Genomic DNA, 14,072 nt, shown 5'->3' with positions numbered 1-14,072 from the left:
CAAGTATTTGACAGTCACCGGACTGCCCGATTCTGACTTCGGATTTCCTCCAGAAATCCTAGATCGAACTAGCGCCTACTGTTCCCTCACTGGGGAATGCGTCCTCACCTACTCCACTCAGGAGAGTTTACCTATTGCCAAATCGGTCCTCCAGTCCGACTGGACTTTTGCTCAGCGCCCGAAGCTTTCGGTCTTCTTGCTGGACGTTCGCTCCATGACTCATCCAGACTTCCACCCGGTTCGCGACAACAGGATTTCAACCTAGAGTCCCCGACTTTAGGATTTTGCCCAAAGCGCTCGACCCGACAAGACTTTCCGCCTAGGGTTACCACCCTCTAGGACCTAGGGTTACCTCCCCCTAAGGTTTTCCACCTGCCTAACCGTAGTTAGGACTTTTGCCTAAAAACACTTAGGACTTTCCTGAAATCTCATTCAAACTCGTCAGACCACAAATAACCTTAACTTTGAACCCTTTGACATAATCAAAACACAGGTTCGATCGTCTGATGCTTCCCACACCAACAAAATTCATCAGAACTGAAATTTAATCATTAGATGTCTAAAAAAAACTTAAGAAGACATCTAATACCATTATACCATTGCAAATAAAAATGTCTTACTCTTAGATAGAATGATCATATCTCAAGATAAGATAAGAGGTCTAAATTTCAAAATCCTTCAAACCTTCAACACCGTTGGACTCTTTTAGAAATTAAAAAAAAACTTTAGAGTTCAAGTGAAAAAGGAGAAAAGGCAAAGGCAAAATTGTTTGAGTTCTATATTTAATTTATATGAAGTCATTTCAATGGAAAATCATTTAGATAAATAAAAATATTATTTTATCATACTAAATTCGCTTAAATAATTGATATCATCTATTAAAATAGATTTTTTTAGGAAAAAAAAAAGAATTTTTACCTAACCATGTAGATAATTTGAAATTATCAAATCATGTAGGATAATTTTAAAATTATCAAATCATATATCCATTTCTCATTTTACCCTTATCATCGACTGATTTTTTGAATCAGTTGAATCAATTTTACTCTATGGCAAACATCAAAATTTTGAGCAAATCAGTCCACTAATTTTAAAAATTAGTCGAGTGATTTACTTTTTATTTTCAAAGTCAATTTTAGGTAAAATTAGTTGATAGGCGAAACGATCTCGGATTTACATAAAACTAGTAGCACTATGTTTTTGGCTATCTCTCCTGAATATATCAATGCTCTTAAACATCAATTTGATGTTTGGTACATCAGTCTATTTTATCCAAAATCAGCTAATATACCAAATGACCTCAGATTGATATGAAATCAATTCCTATGTATTCATATTCAAAAAATCATTGCTCTAATTTTATCCATACCCTCAAACATCAATTTGACTCAATATATTGAGAGCAATAATTTTTTAAACATAAATATATTTAAAAAAATTAATTCATGTTCAAAAAATCATTGCTCTCAATATATTAAGTCAAATTGACGTTTAAGGGCATGGAAATTATCAAGAGAGTTAGACGAATACATAGGAACTGATTTTATGTTAATCTGAGGTCATTTGGTTCATCAACCGATACTAGTTGATGGACTAAATGACCTTGGACTGCTAATGAATCAAATGACTTCGGATTGACATAAAATTATTTATCTACCTCTCCTGATCATTTCTATACTCTCAAAAGTCAATTTAACTTAATATCTTGAGAGCAATGATTTTTTAATATAAAAAAATTTAATTTATGTTTTAAAAAATATTGCTCTTAATACATTGGGTTAAATTGATGTTTGAGGGCATGAATATAATCAGGAGAACTAGCTGAACACATAGGATCTAGTTTCATATCAATCTAAAGTCATTTTGTCCATCAGTCAGATTTTTTTAACATAAATTAAATTTTTTAAATATATTCATGTTCAAAAAATCATTGCTTTCAATATATTAAGTTAAATTAACATTTGAAGACATGTATATAATTAAGAGTATAAATGAACCAAGCCGCTCATGAGCTATTCGAAGCTCAATTCGATAAAAGCACGTTTGAGCTCGTTTAATGAGGTTCGTTAAGATAAACAAACCAAGCTCAAGCTTCACAATACTTGACTCGTTAGCTTGTGAATATGTTTATTAATAAGCTCATGCAAACTTTTAAATGAAAAAAATAATAATTTTAATATTAAATTTATAGATTTTACACTCCACTTATGAAAAATATAGATAAATATATTAAATTTATTTATTAGAATAAAATTATAATTTTAATAAGAATATTATAATTTTACTAAGAATATTATAATTTTCTCTAAATATATAATTTAGCTTTTAATGAATATTTAAATTTATAATTTATATTTATTAAGCTCGTTTATGTTCGATAAAAACTCGAATAAGATCGTGAGCCATGAATATATTCGTTAAATAAAGCTTAAGCTCGACTCGATTATAAATGAGCTAAACTCAAATATTTAAGAGTTTGGCTCGGCTAGGCTCGATTACACCCCTATATATAATCAGAAGAGGTAGATGAAATCCCCTCGGGATGATCTAGTGTCTAGCACATGATGTGGTGTCACCATGAGGTCTGGAGTTCGAATATCGGCAAAATCGAGATAAATACCTCCCTTATATGCTAGTCACTATTCTAAAGGCTAGTAGTCGTCCGTGATTTACTTCCTCCGTATTGGCATTGGAATGAGACAATTTTGGACATGGATATAATCAGAAGAGATAGTCAAATATATAAAAATTAATTTCATGACAATCCAAAATTCATCAACTAATTTTATCTAAAATTAACTTTGAAAAAAAAAATAGTCAACTAATTCGAACAAAATTTTGATATTTTTACACAGTTTGATATCGATCTATAAAGTTAATCATAAGAATAAAATAGAAAATGGATACCTAATTTGATAATTTTATGATTTGGTAATTTCAAAGTTCGGTAAAAAGTAAAAAAAAAATATTAATTTTTTAAAAAGATATTAAAATTTAATGCTCGCGGAAATAATACCCTAGGAGCATCGTGAAATATGGAAAATTATGGAGGGTGTAAAATTAAATTTCTCTTTTAAGATCTCGCGAAGCTTTCCATTAGGTTGACACTCGCCGCTCTGAAATCTGCGGCGGCTGATCTCAGCCTCCCCCTCCGCCCTACGAAGGTAACAAATTTAGGGCTTTATGCTGTCGAATCGATTTGTTTCTATCTTGGACTTTAGAATATCCATCAATTTTTGTTGAGTGCGTCTTCGTATTTTTCTCTTGCGCACCATCTCCGTGTCTTCTGACTTTAAAATTTGTGTTCTTGTCATGTTCTTGTCTATTCTTCTCTTAAAATTTGTGTTTTTTTGGTTTGGGCTAAGCTTTTGTGCAATTATGTTAGGGTTTAGGGTTTCTATACTCGTCCAGCTGTCTAAGGGCTTACATTTGACTTATTGTGTGTCATGGTTTTTGCCTGTGTAATCAGTTGTTTGCTTTTTGCATGCTTTGCTCGTTGTTTGGAGGATCAATCTGCTGGGTTGTCTGTCTTCTTTTTATGTATTTTTGTTTTCCACCTCATCCTTGTTTAGAACAGACGCATATAATTTGTGCCGAGATCGTAGTGGCTTAGCATAAACGAAATCATTGTCCTTTCGTTGGTCAATTTATTAGGGAGTGTAACGTTGGATTTTCCCTTACTGTGGATATGCAATGATTTGAGCCAAGATTGTTGCAGCTAACTATAAGCGAAATAGTTGTTCTTCCATATGCTATTTACTGGTAACTGTAAGGTTGGTGCTTGCTGTGGATATGCAACATCAAATGAACTATTCAGACTGCGTCTTTTTTTTTTCTTCTTTTCTATGATCTCTCTTTCTCATAATGCCCATTTATTTTATTTTGCATGTTTGATTTTTTTATGTACCTCTCATGAGTTTTTAGAGGACACTCTTTGGTGTAGGGAATTCCATTTTGTGTTAAATTGCCTTCTAAATGATGCAGATAGAGGTGAAGGCAAGCAAGAAAAATGGGAAAAAAGAACAACCCTATTGTTTTCCTAGACGTAGAGATCAATGCGGAAGCAACTCGTAGAATGGTGTTTGTGGTATTGGATTTATTGTGCCGCTATTAGTCTAAAATATTTTGTTTGAGCTTCTGATTCCTCACTTAGTTTAATTAGTTAGCTTTCTTCATATCAATTCATATGTTGTTAGAGGGTTGACAAGTTACTTTTTTGGCAGCTTTTTGCTGACATTGCTCCTAAGACAGCTGAAAACTTTCGAGCACTCTGCACAGGTAACTAAGTTTACCAAGGATACTAATTTTCACCATGTCAGTATTAGTACTTGTTTTTATCCACTCATGTGACCTGTTTGTTTACACTTATGTGGAGGATAGAGACTGAAAATTTTTCGGTCTTGAAGTTTGTACTCTGAGAAATCTGAGGTTAATGATCTATGGACATGAACACGAACATGAATGCACCTATATGGCTATGTAGATGTTTCTTGGTTTCAGCTTGGACCTTTTTTTTTTTGGCCAAATGCACACTCCTATCCGGTATCAAACCATGCATGGAAATAGTAGAGACCGTATAATTTGCCTTTGAAATTTATGTCAAGGCAGCAAAAATCTTGTTAGTGCTGAGTAAATCTAGCCAAAAGTTGATAGCATATATGATTTGTTAAATTTTGGAGGTTCCTTGTCAGCTTTCCTAACTTGAAGTCTACTAATGCAAAACACAATGCCTTTTTTCCCTGCCTTTCTAATCACTGGAATATGTAAGTGCCCATTCGCATGAGCAGCCATGTGTGCTGGTTCTAGACAAGTGTCACTCAAGATGGCTTTGATTCCAAGTTGTGGGACTCCTGTGATAATGCAACTGATCACTGAAATATACATTGTGCTATTTAAGATATTCTGGTGAAGTTCTGCTCACTCCTAATTCGTGTGCTCGACAAGCTTTTTGCTTCATTTATTTTTTCTTGTTACTGTTTTTAATTGCATAGATGACTGCCCCTCTAAATGAAATCAAGAAAGCAGTTTGGCACACCCCTTGTATAACTGTGACATCGTTCTTTCTTTTGTGTTATCTGTTGACTACTTGGATAAGCTAGTTGATGACTTGTTTCCTTATAAGCTGGAAATACATCCTCTCTCTTTTCATTCCTTCTGTATAATGCAGTAAGATGAATCTGTACTTTCATGGGAGTTTGATTTTTTTTTTCTTTCAAATTTTAAAGTGTAATCATGGGTAGGGGCTAGTGGAAGAATTAATTGCCGACTTTTTTACTGCTAATATTTTTCTTCATTTCACTTTGCCTTTGTGGAGTCATTAATGTGATTACTTGCTGAACGATTGTTAGATAATCTCTCATTTGATGCAACTTTTTTTTCCTGGTTCTAAATCTTTTTAGCTGGTGCTGCATTACATGAATTATTAGATAAAAAAGGTCCTCTTTCTGAACCATTGTTACATAATATCTCAGTTTGTTCAACTCCTCCTTCATTAATTGCTTAATGACTTTTTCTTACAGGTGAAATGGGAAATGGGCCTAATACTGGGAAGCCTTTGCATTACAAGGGTTCAATTTTTCATCGCATCATTAGGGGCTTTATGGCACAAGTATGTTCTTATTTCTCTGTGGGATTTACACAGTTGTCTTTTATTATTGCTGATGCTGGTTGCCTTCAGTTCTCTTGTTGCTTCAAGTTAGATGTGATAGCCTTTTTTCTTGTCGTTTTTGCTTGTTTAAGCTGTAGGATACAGGGCAGATGGTCACGACTGCTTTTCTTGTCATATTTTTTATGAGGTTGTATATTGTTGTGTCTTATCACTGAAATATATTTTTCATCCAACTCTGTTCAGCCGATCTTTTGTGATTTGTTATAAGTCAAAGTGGTGATTGACGTGATAATTAATTTGGCAGGGTGGTGACTTTTCAAGACGTGATGGTATGCTTTCTACAGTTTTTTTAAAATTCTTTATTTTGATTGTCACTGTAGTGTTGATTCTAGGATAGAATCTCTCTATAGAGCATGTGCAATTTCTTATTGTCATTGTTGCATATTTCGACATTTTATTTGTCTAAGAATCTGGACGTTCCTTCTATACTTATATATCTTAAGATTAGATTGACCTGTTAGTCTGCTTCATATGTGATGGAAAACTGCAACTTTTTGGAATTAATCCGTTTAATAAAATCTGTTTTTGTTAACTATTTTTGCATGTTTGTCAGTTTATCTATATGGTTTAAAGCATGCTCATGAGTGCATGTGCCATTTTCTTTTCTTCTACTTGTAATTAGACACCTTTTGCTTGGCTCTCAGTTTTAGTCTTTATCATTACTTTCTCTTTGGTAGTTACCATTCAGATGCTCTATTATTATTAGTATAAGATTAAAATTGGGTTGTTGGAATTCATAAAGAAAAAGGAAAAAGGCTGAATGTCTAGAAGTCAGTAGAGTGGTTCTCCAGCATGTCCTTCATGTTTTCCTAGGATCACATTCTTTGGCATTTAGGGAAGCACGTGATTGTATAAGAAGGTTTCTACTAATTTTTTCTTCTAATTTTCTCAAGTTTTTGGTATCATTCTTTCTCTTTAATTTGTACCCACAGTTTGTTTTCCGGTTGCACATCACTTATTTACGTGCTGTGTTCGTTTTTATTACCAAGTGGAAACACTTCCTGTATTTAAGCAATTATAATAGTTCAACTTTAGGCTTGGGAAATAGAGGAAAGAATGGAAGAGTTACATATTGTACATGGATCCTAAAACATTCATACACATCCTTTTGTTATTCTCCCTGTCCTTCCCTTCCCCTCCCTAGTTATCTATCCAAGTAAATCTAGCCTTAACATTTAGGGCTATGGTGGTCAGTGTAGCAAGGTTGGGATATTACCTGAGATTGGCGGGAGGTTCTACCTATGAATTTTAGGTTTAGTGCATAGGAAATTAGATAAGTAAAGATAACTAAGAAATAATGCTGAAATGGGCAGCAATAACTATAGTGTTAAGGAAACAAGAAATGCAGAGAAATTAACTAGCTATTAAATTAGAATAGTGATTTTCAAGAAGAGGATGAACAAAATTGTTGTGAGCTTTGTTGTTGTTGTGGAATCTGGACTATGAAGTCCATGCGCTAGTTGAATCTTGTGGCGCATCAAATGAAATCCAATAAAAAAAGTAATTTTTTTGTCTTCTATTTTTTCTTTTTGTTTGTTTGTTATTGTTGTTAATTGTAAAGTTGTTGCTATGTGACATTGTGGTCACGAGTTCGAGTTGTAGAAATAGTCTTTTGCAATATAGGATAAGGTTGCATACAATATACAATAGACTCAATGTAATCCTACCTTTCCCTGGAGCCTTACATTGGCAGAGCTTCGTGTACTGGGCTGCCCCTTGTTATTGTTGCTAACATTAATAAACTTTTTTTAGGACTAAAGTGAAATTTCCAAATTTTACTTGGAGATTTGATTTTTGGTGTCAACCTGCAAGCAATTGTTTTTTTTCCTTGCACATTTGTTCTCTTGCTCATTGCATTCAATACCTACATAAACTAAATTGTTGAGGTTGGTTTGAAATCATGTTTTACCATGTTGACTTTGTGAATCTAATGCATTGACCACTAACACATCCATTGTTTTCAGGAACTGGCGGTGAGAGCATATATGGTGGCAAATTTGCAGGTGACATATGTGCTTGGGCATGCTTATTTTGTCTCTGGCTACATATGTTTTTGAGAACTGTTTATTCCATTATCAATATTGTTTTCATGTCCCATCTACTTCGTTAAAAAGCAGAAAGTTTTTCTCCATCACTGCTCTTATGTTTATTCCTCAAACATATAATTGCATGTTTGTTTATGCTTATTCACTTATCATCCTGGGCAACTTTTTCCAAAATCATCATTATTCGCACAAATCCTTAGAGATGCTCTGATCCCAAAGAATTACAAATTGGTTCTGGATTATCAGCTTGGTGTTCAAGGATTGTCGCCTTGTTGAGCGTTTGTAACTGTGTTTGATCTGATGTGCATTGCATAGTTAGCTAATTATATAATGAAAATCTCAATACAATCTGCAACTCTTATTGAAATTTGGTTGTGATTTTCTTGTTACTGAATAATTATTGCCTACCTTAATGGTAACACTTTCTTTTTCTACATATTGCCATTACTCTTTCAAAAAAATATCTAATAATCAATCTGAATCTCATGCTTGTTAAATTATTAAAATTATTAGTTGCTAGTTTACGTATATCATGCTTGATTGGCTCATTGTTCTTGGATTTTTAAATTTGTAACTACCTCTTTTAGCTTTAAAAAGCATGGATGATTTTTATACTCGATAAAATATTGAATATCAATTCTATGTCAAATTATGTGGTTCCACATATACATTTCTGGCTCAAACTCCTTGTTTAATCCAAATAAATTCTTTTATAATACATAGAAGTTCCTGATTCTCTGTGCAGACATGAGCATTTAAATTTGTCATTATGGTCTTCATAGAATTTTCTTGATGCTTTCCCAGATGAAAATTTTATGCTAAAGCATGATAGTCCTGGTCTTCTGTCGATGGCAAATGCTGGAAGGGGCACTAATGGCTCTCAGTTTTTTATTACATTCAAGGCGGCTCATCATCTTGATGGGTTAGTTTTAAGTTATTTGTTAATTTTGTCTCTCTTTTAACTGTACGATATTTGAGTGGCACTCTCATGATATTTTAACATGTCTTTTATCTATTCTAGTAGTCAGCCATGTTAGCCTGCACTTTTGCAGCTTCAGTTCCAACTAAAGCTTTTAATGTGTGGAACATGAGAACCTCATCCGCTAATCACCTTTTAGATTTCAGATCATGTTGGTTATTAGTTGTTCTAAACTGCATAACCATCATGAGCAAAATCGTAAGAATGTTGCAGATAGCATCCTATTTTGCTATGCTTGAGAATTTTTTTTTCTTTTATTTTTTGTTTGTGTATGTGTGGCCCTCGGGGCGGTGCGGTGCGGTGGTTAAGGCATTGGGTGTTGTCACATGAGGTATTGGGGTCGAAACTCGGCGTGTTCGAGCATGCCTTCCCCCATGCCTTGGCCACTTGCACTAATGGCTAGTAGCCACCCGTGATTTATCTCTTCCGTGTTGGCCTAGGGACGGGTTGACGGGGGTGCTGGGACGAGCTAATCGCCTTTTGCCACATGTGTTCCTTTTCTTATTCTTTGGCAAAACATTCTCAGGAAGCATGTTGTTTTTGGAAAGCTCATTTCTGGTCATGAGACCTTGAGGAACATGGAGAATGTTGATGTTGATGGTGATAGACCTGTTGTTCCTGTGAAGATTGTCAACTGCGGAGAGCTTAAGGAGAATGTGACAGTAATGCACGAAAATGGTACTCATTTTGTTGTTCAACTGTCGATCTTGTTAACCTGCTTCAATATTTTTAGCTAATATCTTTGTTGTTGTTCAACTATCGTTCTTGTTGGGCAGCTCTTTTTTGTTCCACAATTTGATTAACTGTATGCTCTTATGGTCAGACAAGAAGAAAAATACCAAATCAAAACAATTTAAGGATGCCTCTTCAGACCAGAATCACGAAGAATTGGAGCAAGGACAACACAAAAAGTCTTCTAAAGGGAAAAGGAAGAGAAAGCGAAAAAGATATTATTCAACTGAATCTGATAGCTTATCAGAGACAGACACTGAATCCTCAGACACCGATAGTGATTCTGATTCTTACACATCGTCTGTGTCCAATATCAGCAGCTCAAGTAATGATGCACGATACAGAAGGAAGAAACATTCTAGAGTAGGCAAGCACAAGCGTGGGAAAAGAAAAAGGGATAGAAAGCAGGAAAAACGACGCAGAAGGCATGAGAGGAAACAAAGACGCAAGCACAAAAGGTGGGTTATCTTGCGCACACTGATCCTTACACATGTTTTGCAAAATAATTTTAAATTATTTTGTTTCTTTTAATTTTAAAAGTAATCAATATATTCTTATTATTTTCAAGGAAATTGGAGAATGAATCTGAAACAGGGAGTGGAAAAAGTGATGACCATGGAGATCATAAGGGTCATGTGGTCAAGCCCAAGATCTCTTCACATGTGTCTGGTTAGTCTAGTTTCTTTAATCTCAGAACTTTTGGGTACTTAAGTATATCTTGTTGCTGATTAAGACAGCATCAAAAAAGGAGAAAAAGAAACAAAGGAACTTATTAATTAAGAAAAAGATATGAACAAGGGCATGTGATGCGTTTCTTGGTTGTGTATGAAAGATTGTTGAATAGTCTAATTTTATATGGACAGAAGATCCAACAGTGCAGAAATTCTTAGGGTACAGTTAGACCATCCTTCTGTCTCACTGTTCTGGCCTTCATTTAGCATACTGTTTGGTAGTTCTTTTCTTTTGGCGTTGTGCATAGGTGCAAAGAACCTATTTCTACTGGAAGGTCAATCCCTAGAGTACCATAAACTTGTATACAAACTTTATTCTTGCTCAAAAAGTCAACCCTGACAACCTAAGTTCGTATTCTACTTCTATCATCGTCCTCAGCATTGTGAGAAAAGATGATTTGCTCAGGTAAAGGAGCTGGCTGGCTTCAACCTTTTTATCTTCTTTTGCAAAGGAACTGTGACTGGCTTAGGCCTCTTTTATCTTCTCTTGCAATACTCGAGATAACACTACAATTTGCCAAAGCCTTAGATGAAGGTTGATGAACCACAGTTACAGCTACAAGTAGAGTCTTGGAGTTTTTTTTGTATACATTATTTTAAACTTGCATATAGTTCAATGGAAGAATGGAGGGATAAGATCCATTGAGCCAATTAACACGAGGGGAAGATCAAAGAAAAAGTCTAGTAAACACACTCAAAGAGATTTAAGAGATCAATATCATTTGACACAGAGTCCATAATTCCCAATAGTTGGGACTGATATGGCTTGATGATGATAATGAAGATGATGTTCTATCTTGAACTTCACTTTTCAAATAGTATTATTTTCCTTGCTTTCTGTTTGATGTCAGATGGTAAGCAATCACCCTTGCTTGTCAAGAGAGACACCACTGCCAATGACGAAGGAGTTATACCAGAGAAACCTCATAGAGAAATGACCAAGTTCCAAAAAGAAAATGGAGAGCTCCAGAGCAATGGTATTGCTGAATCGAAGTCTGACAACGATATGGATCAGCTCGCGGGTTCAGAAGATCTTTCAAAGAAAGCTAGGTCTCTAATTTAATATTGAACAAACTTTTATATAGTTTCCTTTGTACTGAACTGGTATTCTATTGGTCCTTGGGCAGAAGGGCAACCACGAGCCCAAATCGGTCGAGGTCCAAGAGTATGAGTATAAGTCCAAGAAGCCCTAGTCAAAGCCAAAGTCTGAGCCCCAGAAGATCAGTGAGCCGGAGCCCTCCCAGGAGAGATCTTAGTGGAAGTCCTATCCGTATAACCCAAAGAAGCACAAGTAGAAGCTCACCTCAGAAAAGCATAAGCAGAAGTCCATCTATACAAAAAATTGATGGAAGTCGAACTATCAACAAAATTCCAGCTGACCAGTGCAGAAGCAGAAGCAGAAGCAGAAGCAGAAGTGCAAGTAGAAGCCCAGTAAGGTCCACACAGCAGATAAATCCAAGTGGGAACCTAGGAAGGTCTCCTATTCGAATAAGCTTGAACAGAAGTCGGACACAGGAAAAACAAAGCAGCACCAGTCGAAAATCAGGAAAGTTGCTGCAGCACAGAAGCAGTAGCAGGAGCCCAGTGAAGGCTAGGAGAAGTGTAGGCCGCAGCCCTGCACGGTCTATCAGTAGAAGTCGAAGCCCTGTACAGACCCAGACACGAAGAAGCAGCAGGAGCCAAGGGAGTCCTGTTCGCTCACCAGTATCCAATCGTCGTAGGAGCTTGTCGAGAAGTGTTTCCCCTGAGGGTTCTCCTAAACGGGTTAGAAGGGGCAGAGGTTTCAGTCAGCAATACTCTTTTGCTAGGAGATACAGAACTCCATCTCCTGATCGTTCTCCAATTAGATTACATCGCTTTGGTGGAAGAAATGACCGTGATAGGTAGTGTGATATCATGCCAATTAATTCTCTGTTAATTTTAGGCTCATTGTTCCCTTTGATGGTTACTTGTTTGCCATTTTCAAACCTATTTATCTTTTCAGGTTTTCAAGCTACAGAAGCTACCACAACCGATCTCCTCCTAGACGTTATAGGAGCCCTAGAGGAAGAACTCCTACAAGGTATCGTCACTTTTTAAATATTAGCATGCTATAGATTCTACATTTTAAAAAGAAATGATCCAGTGCAATATGCTAACAAATTCTTGGATATGATTCATTTGTTTCTCAAGTATCAAATATCAGTTGGGGAAATTGGTTAGGTTTGGGCCAAGGTGGGTTCACTTTGGCCAGGTTGAAGGTGGAGGCTGATGTAGTCTGCCAAATGTGGGTATTGGTCAAATAAGGTAGACTCAGCACAGCTGAGCAGAATGAGGTTTGAGCTTGGGTTGTTTTGGTGAACAATGGAGTGATGGTAGTTGAGCTAGTTGGGCTGAGGTGAAGAAAAATAGGGTGAGGCTATTGGTGAACTTAAGTGGACAGAGGCAATAAGTCACTGCTTGAGTTTTTATACTAAATAATTAAAAAGGTTTCACATGGCCTAAGCTTCCATACGGGATAGGGGATCCTTGTGGTAGGCTGGACTAAAAGGAAGCCTAGAGAGGGCAGCCTTTAGAAGCAAAAGGTTGGGAGAGGACGATCTTCTTCCCGTTTGAATAGTACAAAAAGAGGGATTAGCATTCTGTAGAGTAAGCCTGAGAAACATAGTTATAATGAATTCATTTCTCAGACCACAACAGTTAATTTCTGTAGCTCCCATCCTGTCCTCTCTTTTCCTTAGTCCCAAACAATTACTTATAAGAATTGGGCACCTCTTTCTTTGAGTATCTTGCCCTTTCCATCTCTTTCTTGAACCTAGAACTCCTTGTCCCTCAGGCCCGGCTGTGCCAGGGAAAATAATAGAAAGTGTATGGATTTTTTCATGCATATTCCACTTGGCTGGGAATATAGCTCCAGTTGGTAGAGTTCCGCTCTTGCAATTGGGTCGTTGCGAGTATGGGTTGGATGTCTAATCGTTTAGGTGGTAATGATAGTATTTTATGCCTGAACCGGTGGCTCATTTTTTCTAAGAAATGGGGAAGAGGATCGAAACATGCCATCGAAATACTACTAAGATAAAAAGATGGGCTGTCAGAGGTAGGATGGGTGTGTCTAGCTTCTCCATCTCCTTGGGGTTTTTGATTCTTGACCTTTTAGATAACACGTTTGTGGAAGGTCAATTGGAAGTGTTAGAGCATTCACACCAGCTTTCTTATCCAAAATACATAATTTAGGGTAAAAAGTTATTTTATTAAATTTGAATATCCACTTTTCTTCATGCTGAGTTTCTTTTTATCGTAATCTTCTACTGCTCTTTTTCTGTTGATTTTGAATTTAGTGGCTCCTGTATCATGTACTCAGGTACAGAAGTCGGAGGAGTCGTTCTCGAAGCGTATCCCGCAGCCCTGTCGGCTACCGTGGTCGAAAAAGAGGTGGTCATAGCATTAGCCCAGCTCGCAGCCGTTCACCACCCCGAGACAGCATTCGCCCTGGGAAACAGAAATCAGTCTCACGAAGCAGAAGCCCATCTGGATCAAGGTCCAGGTCCAAATCCAAATCCAAATCAGAGTCGCGGTCTCGCTCTTCTCCGGAGACTCCCTCCCCAAAGCCTGTCGGCAAAGACCAGTCAAGCTCACCTCCCAGCAGTTCTGATGGCAAAAGGTTGGTTTCATACGGTGATGCCTCCCCTGACTCCGACCCCCCGAAATAGAACAAAAATCGAGATTCATTCAAGTTCTTAAACTCAAAGACCATCCCTTACGTGGTTCAAGAGCAGCACTTATTGCTCAGTTGTTTACTTCTAATTTTATTGTGTTCCCATGCTTTAGGACCTGGATTTTGGATAAGTTTCGTGTATGTTTACCCTCAACTTCTGTAATATGTAGAAATGCTCACTGTACCCTCATTTTTATGGTTCTACATTTCTAGTATGTTGCTA

General features: G+C 36.5%; 1 protein-coding gene across 2 annotated transcripts; it reads left to right on the top strand.

Annotated features, from left to right (window-relative positions):
- The first annotated feature begins 3,037 nt into the window (after positions 1 to 3,037).
- Positions 3,038 to 14,072, top strand: LOC122025173 (peptidyl-prolyl cis-trans isomerase CYP95-like). Of its 2 annotated transcripts, XM_042583947.1 has the most exons (15): positions 3,113 to 3,164; positions 3,985 to 4,087; positions 4,224 to 4,278; positions 5,520 to 5,608; positions 5,740 to 5,795; positions 5,913 to 5,937; positions 7,633 to 7,671; positions 8,518 to 8,635; positions 9,219 to 9,370; positions 9,516 to 9,882; positions 9,993 to 10,093; positions 11,007 to 11,205; positions 11,283 to 12,038; positions 12,140 to 12,217; positions 13,496 to 14,072. In XM_042583947.1, the coding sequence occupies exons 8-15, from the start codon at positions 8,529 to 8,531 to the stop codon at positions 13,842 to 13,844; spliced, it is 2,109 nt and encodes a 702-aa protein (XP_042439881.1). In that variant the 5' UTR covers positions 3,113 to 3,164; positions 3,985 to 4,087; positions 4,224 to 4,278; positions 5,520 to 5,608; positions 5,740 to 5,795; positions 5,913 to 5,937; positions 7,633 to 7,671; positions 8,518 to 8,528; the 3' UTR covers positions 13,845 to 14,072. The 2 variants fall into 2 exon arrangements, with proteins under 2 accessions (XP_042439880.1, XP_042439881.1); XM_042583946.1 differs by lacking the exon at positions 5,740 to 5,795 and having other exon boundaries at positions 3,038 to 3,164.

The sequence above is a fragment of the Zingiber officinale genome, chromosome 9B, assembly GCF_018446385.1.
Source record: "Zingiber officinale cultivar Zhangliang chromosome 9B, Zo_v1.1, whole genome shotgun sequence".
Taxonomy (NCBI): Eukaryota; Viridiplantae; Streptophyta; class Magnoliopsida; order Zingiberales; family Zingiberaceae; genus Zingiber; species Zingiber officinale.
Note: the sequence above shows the minus strand (reverse complement) of the source record. Positions and strands in the feature narration are given on the sequence as shown.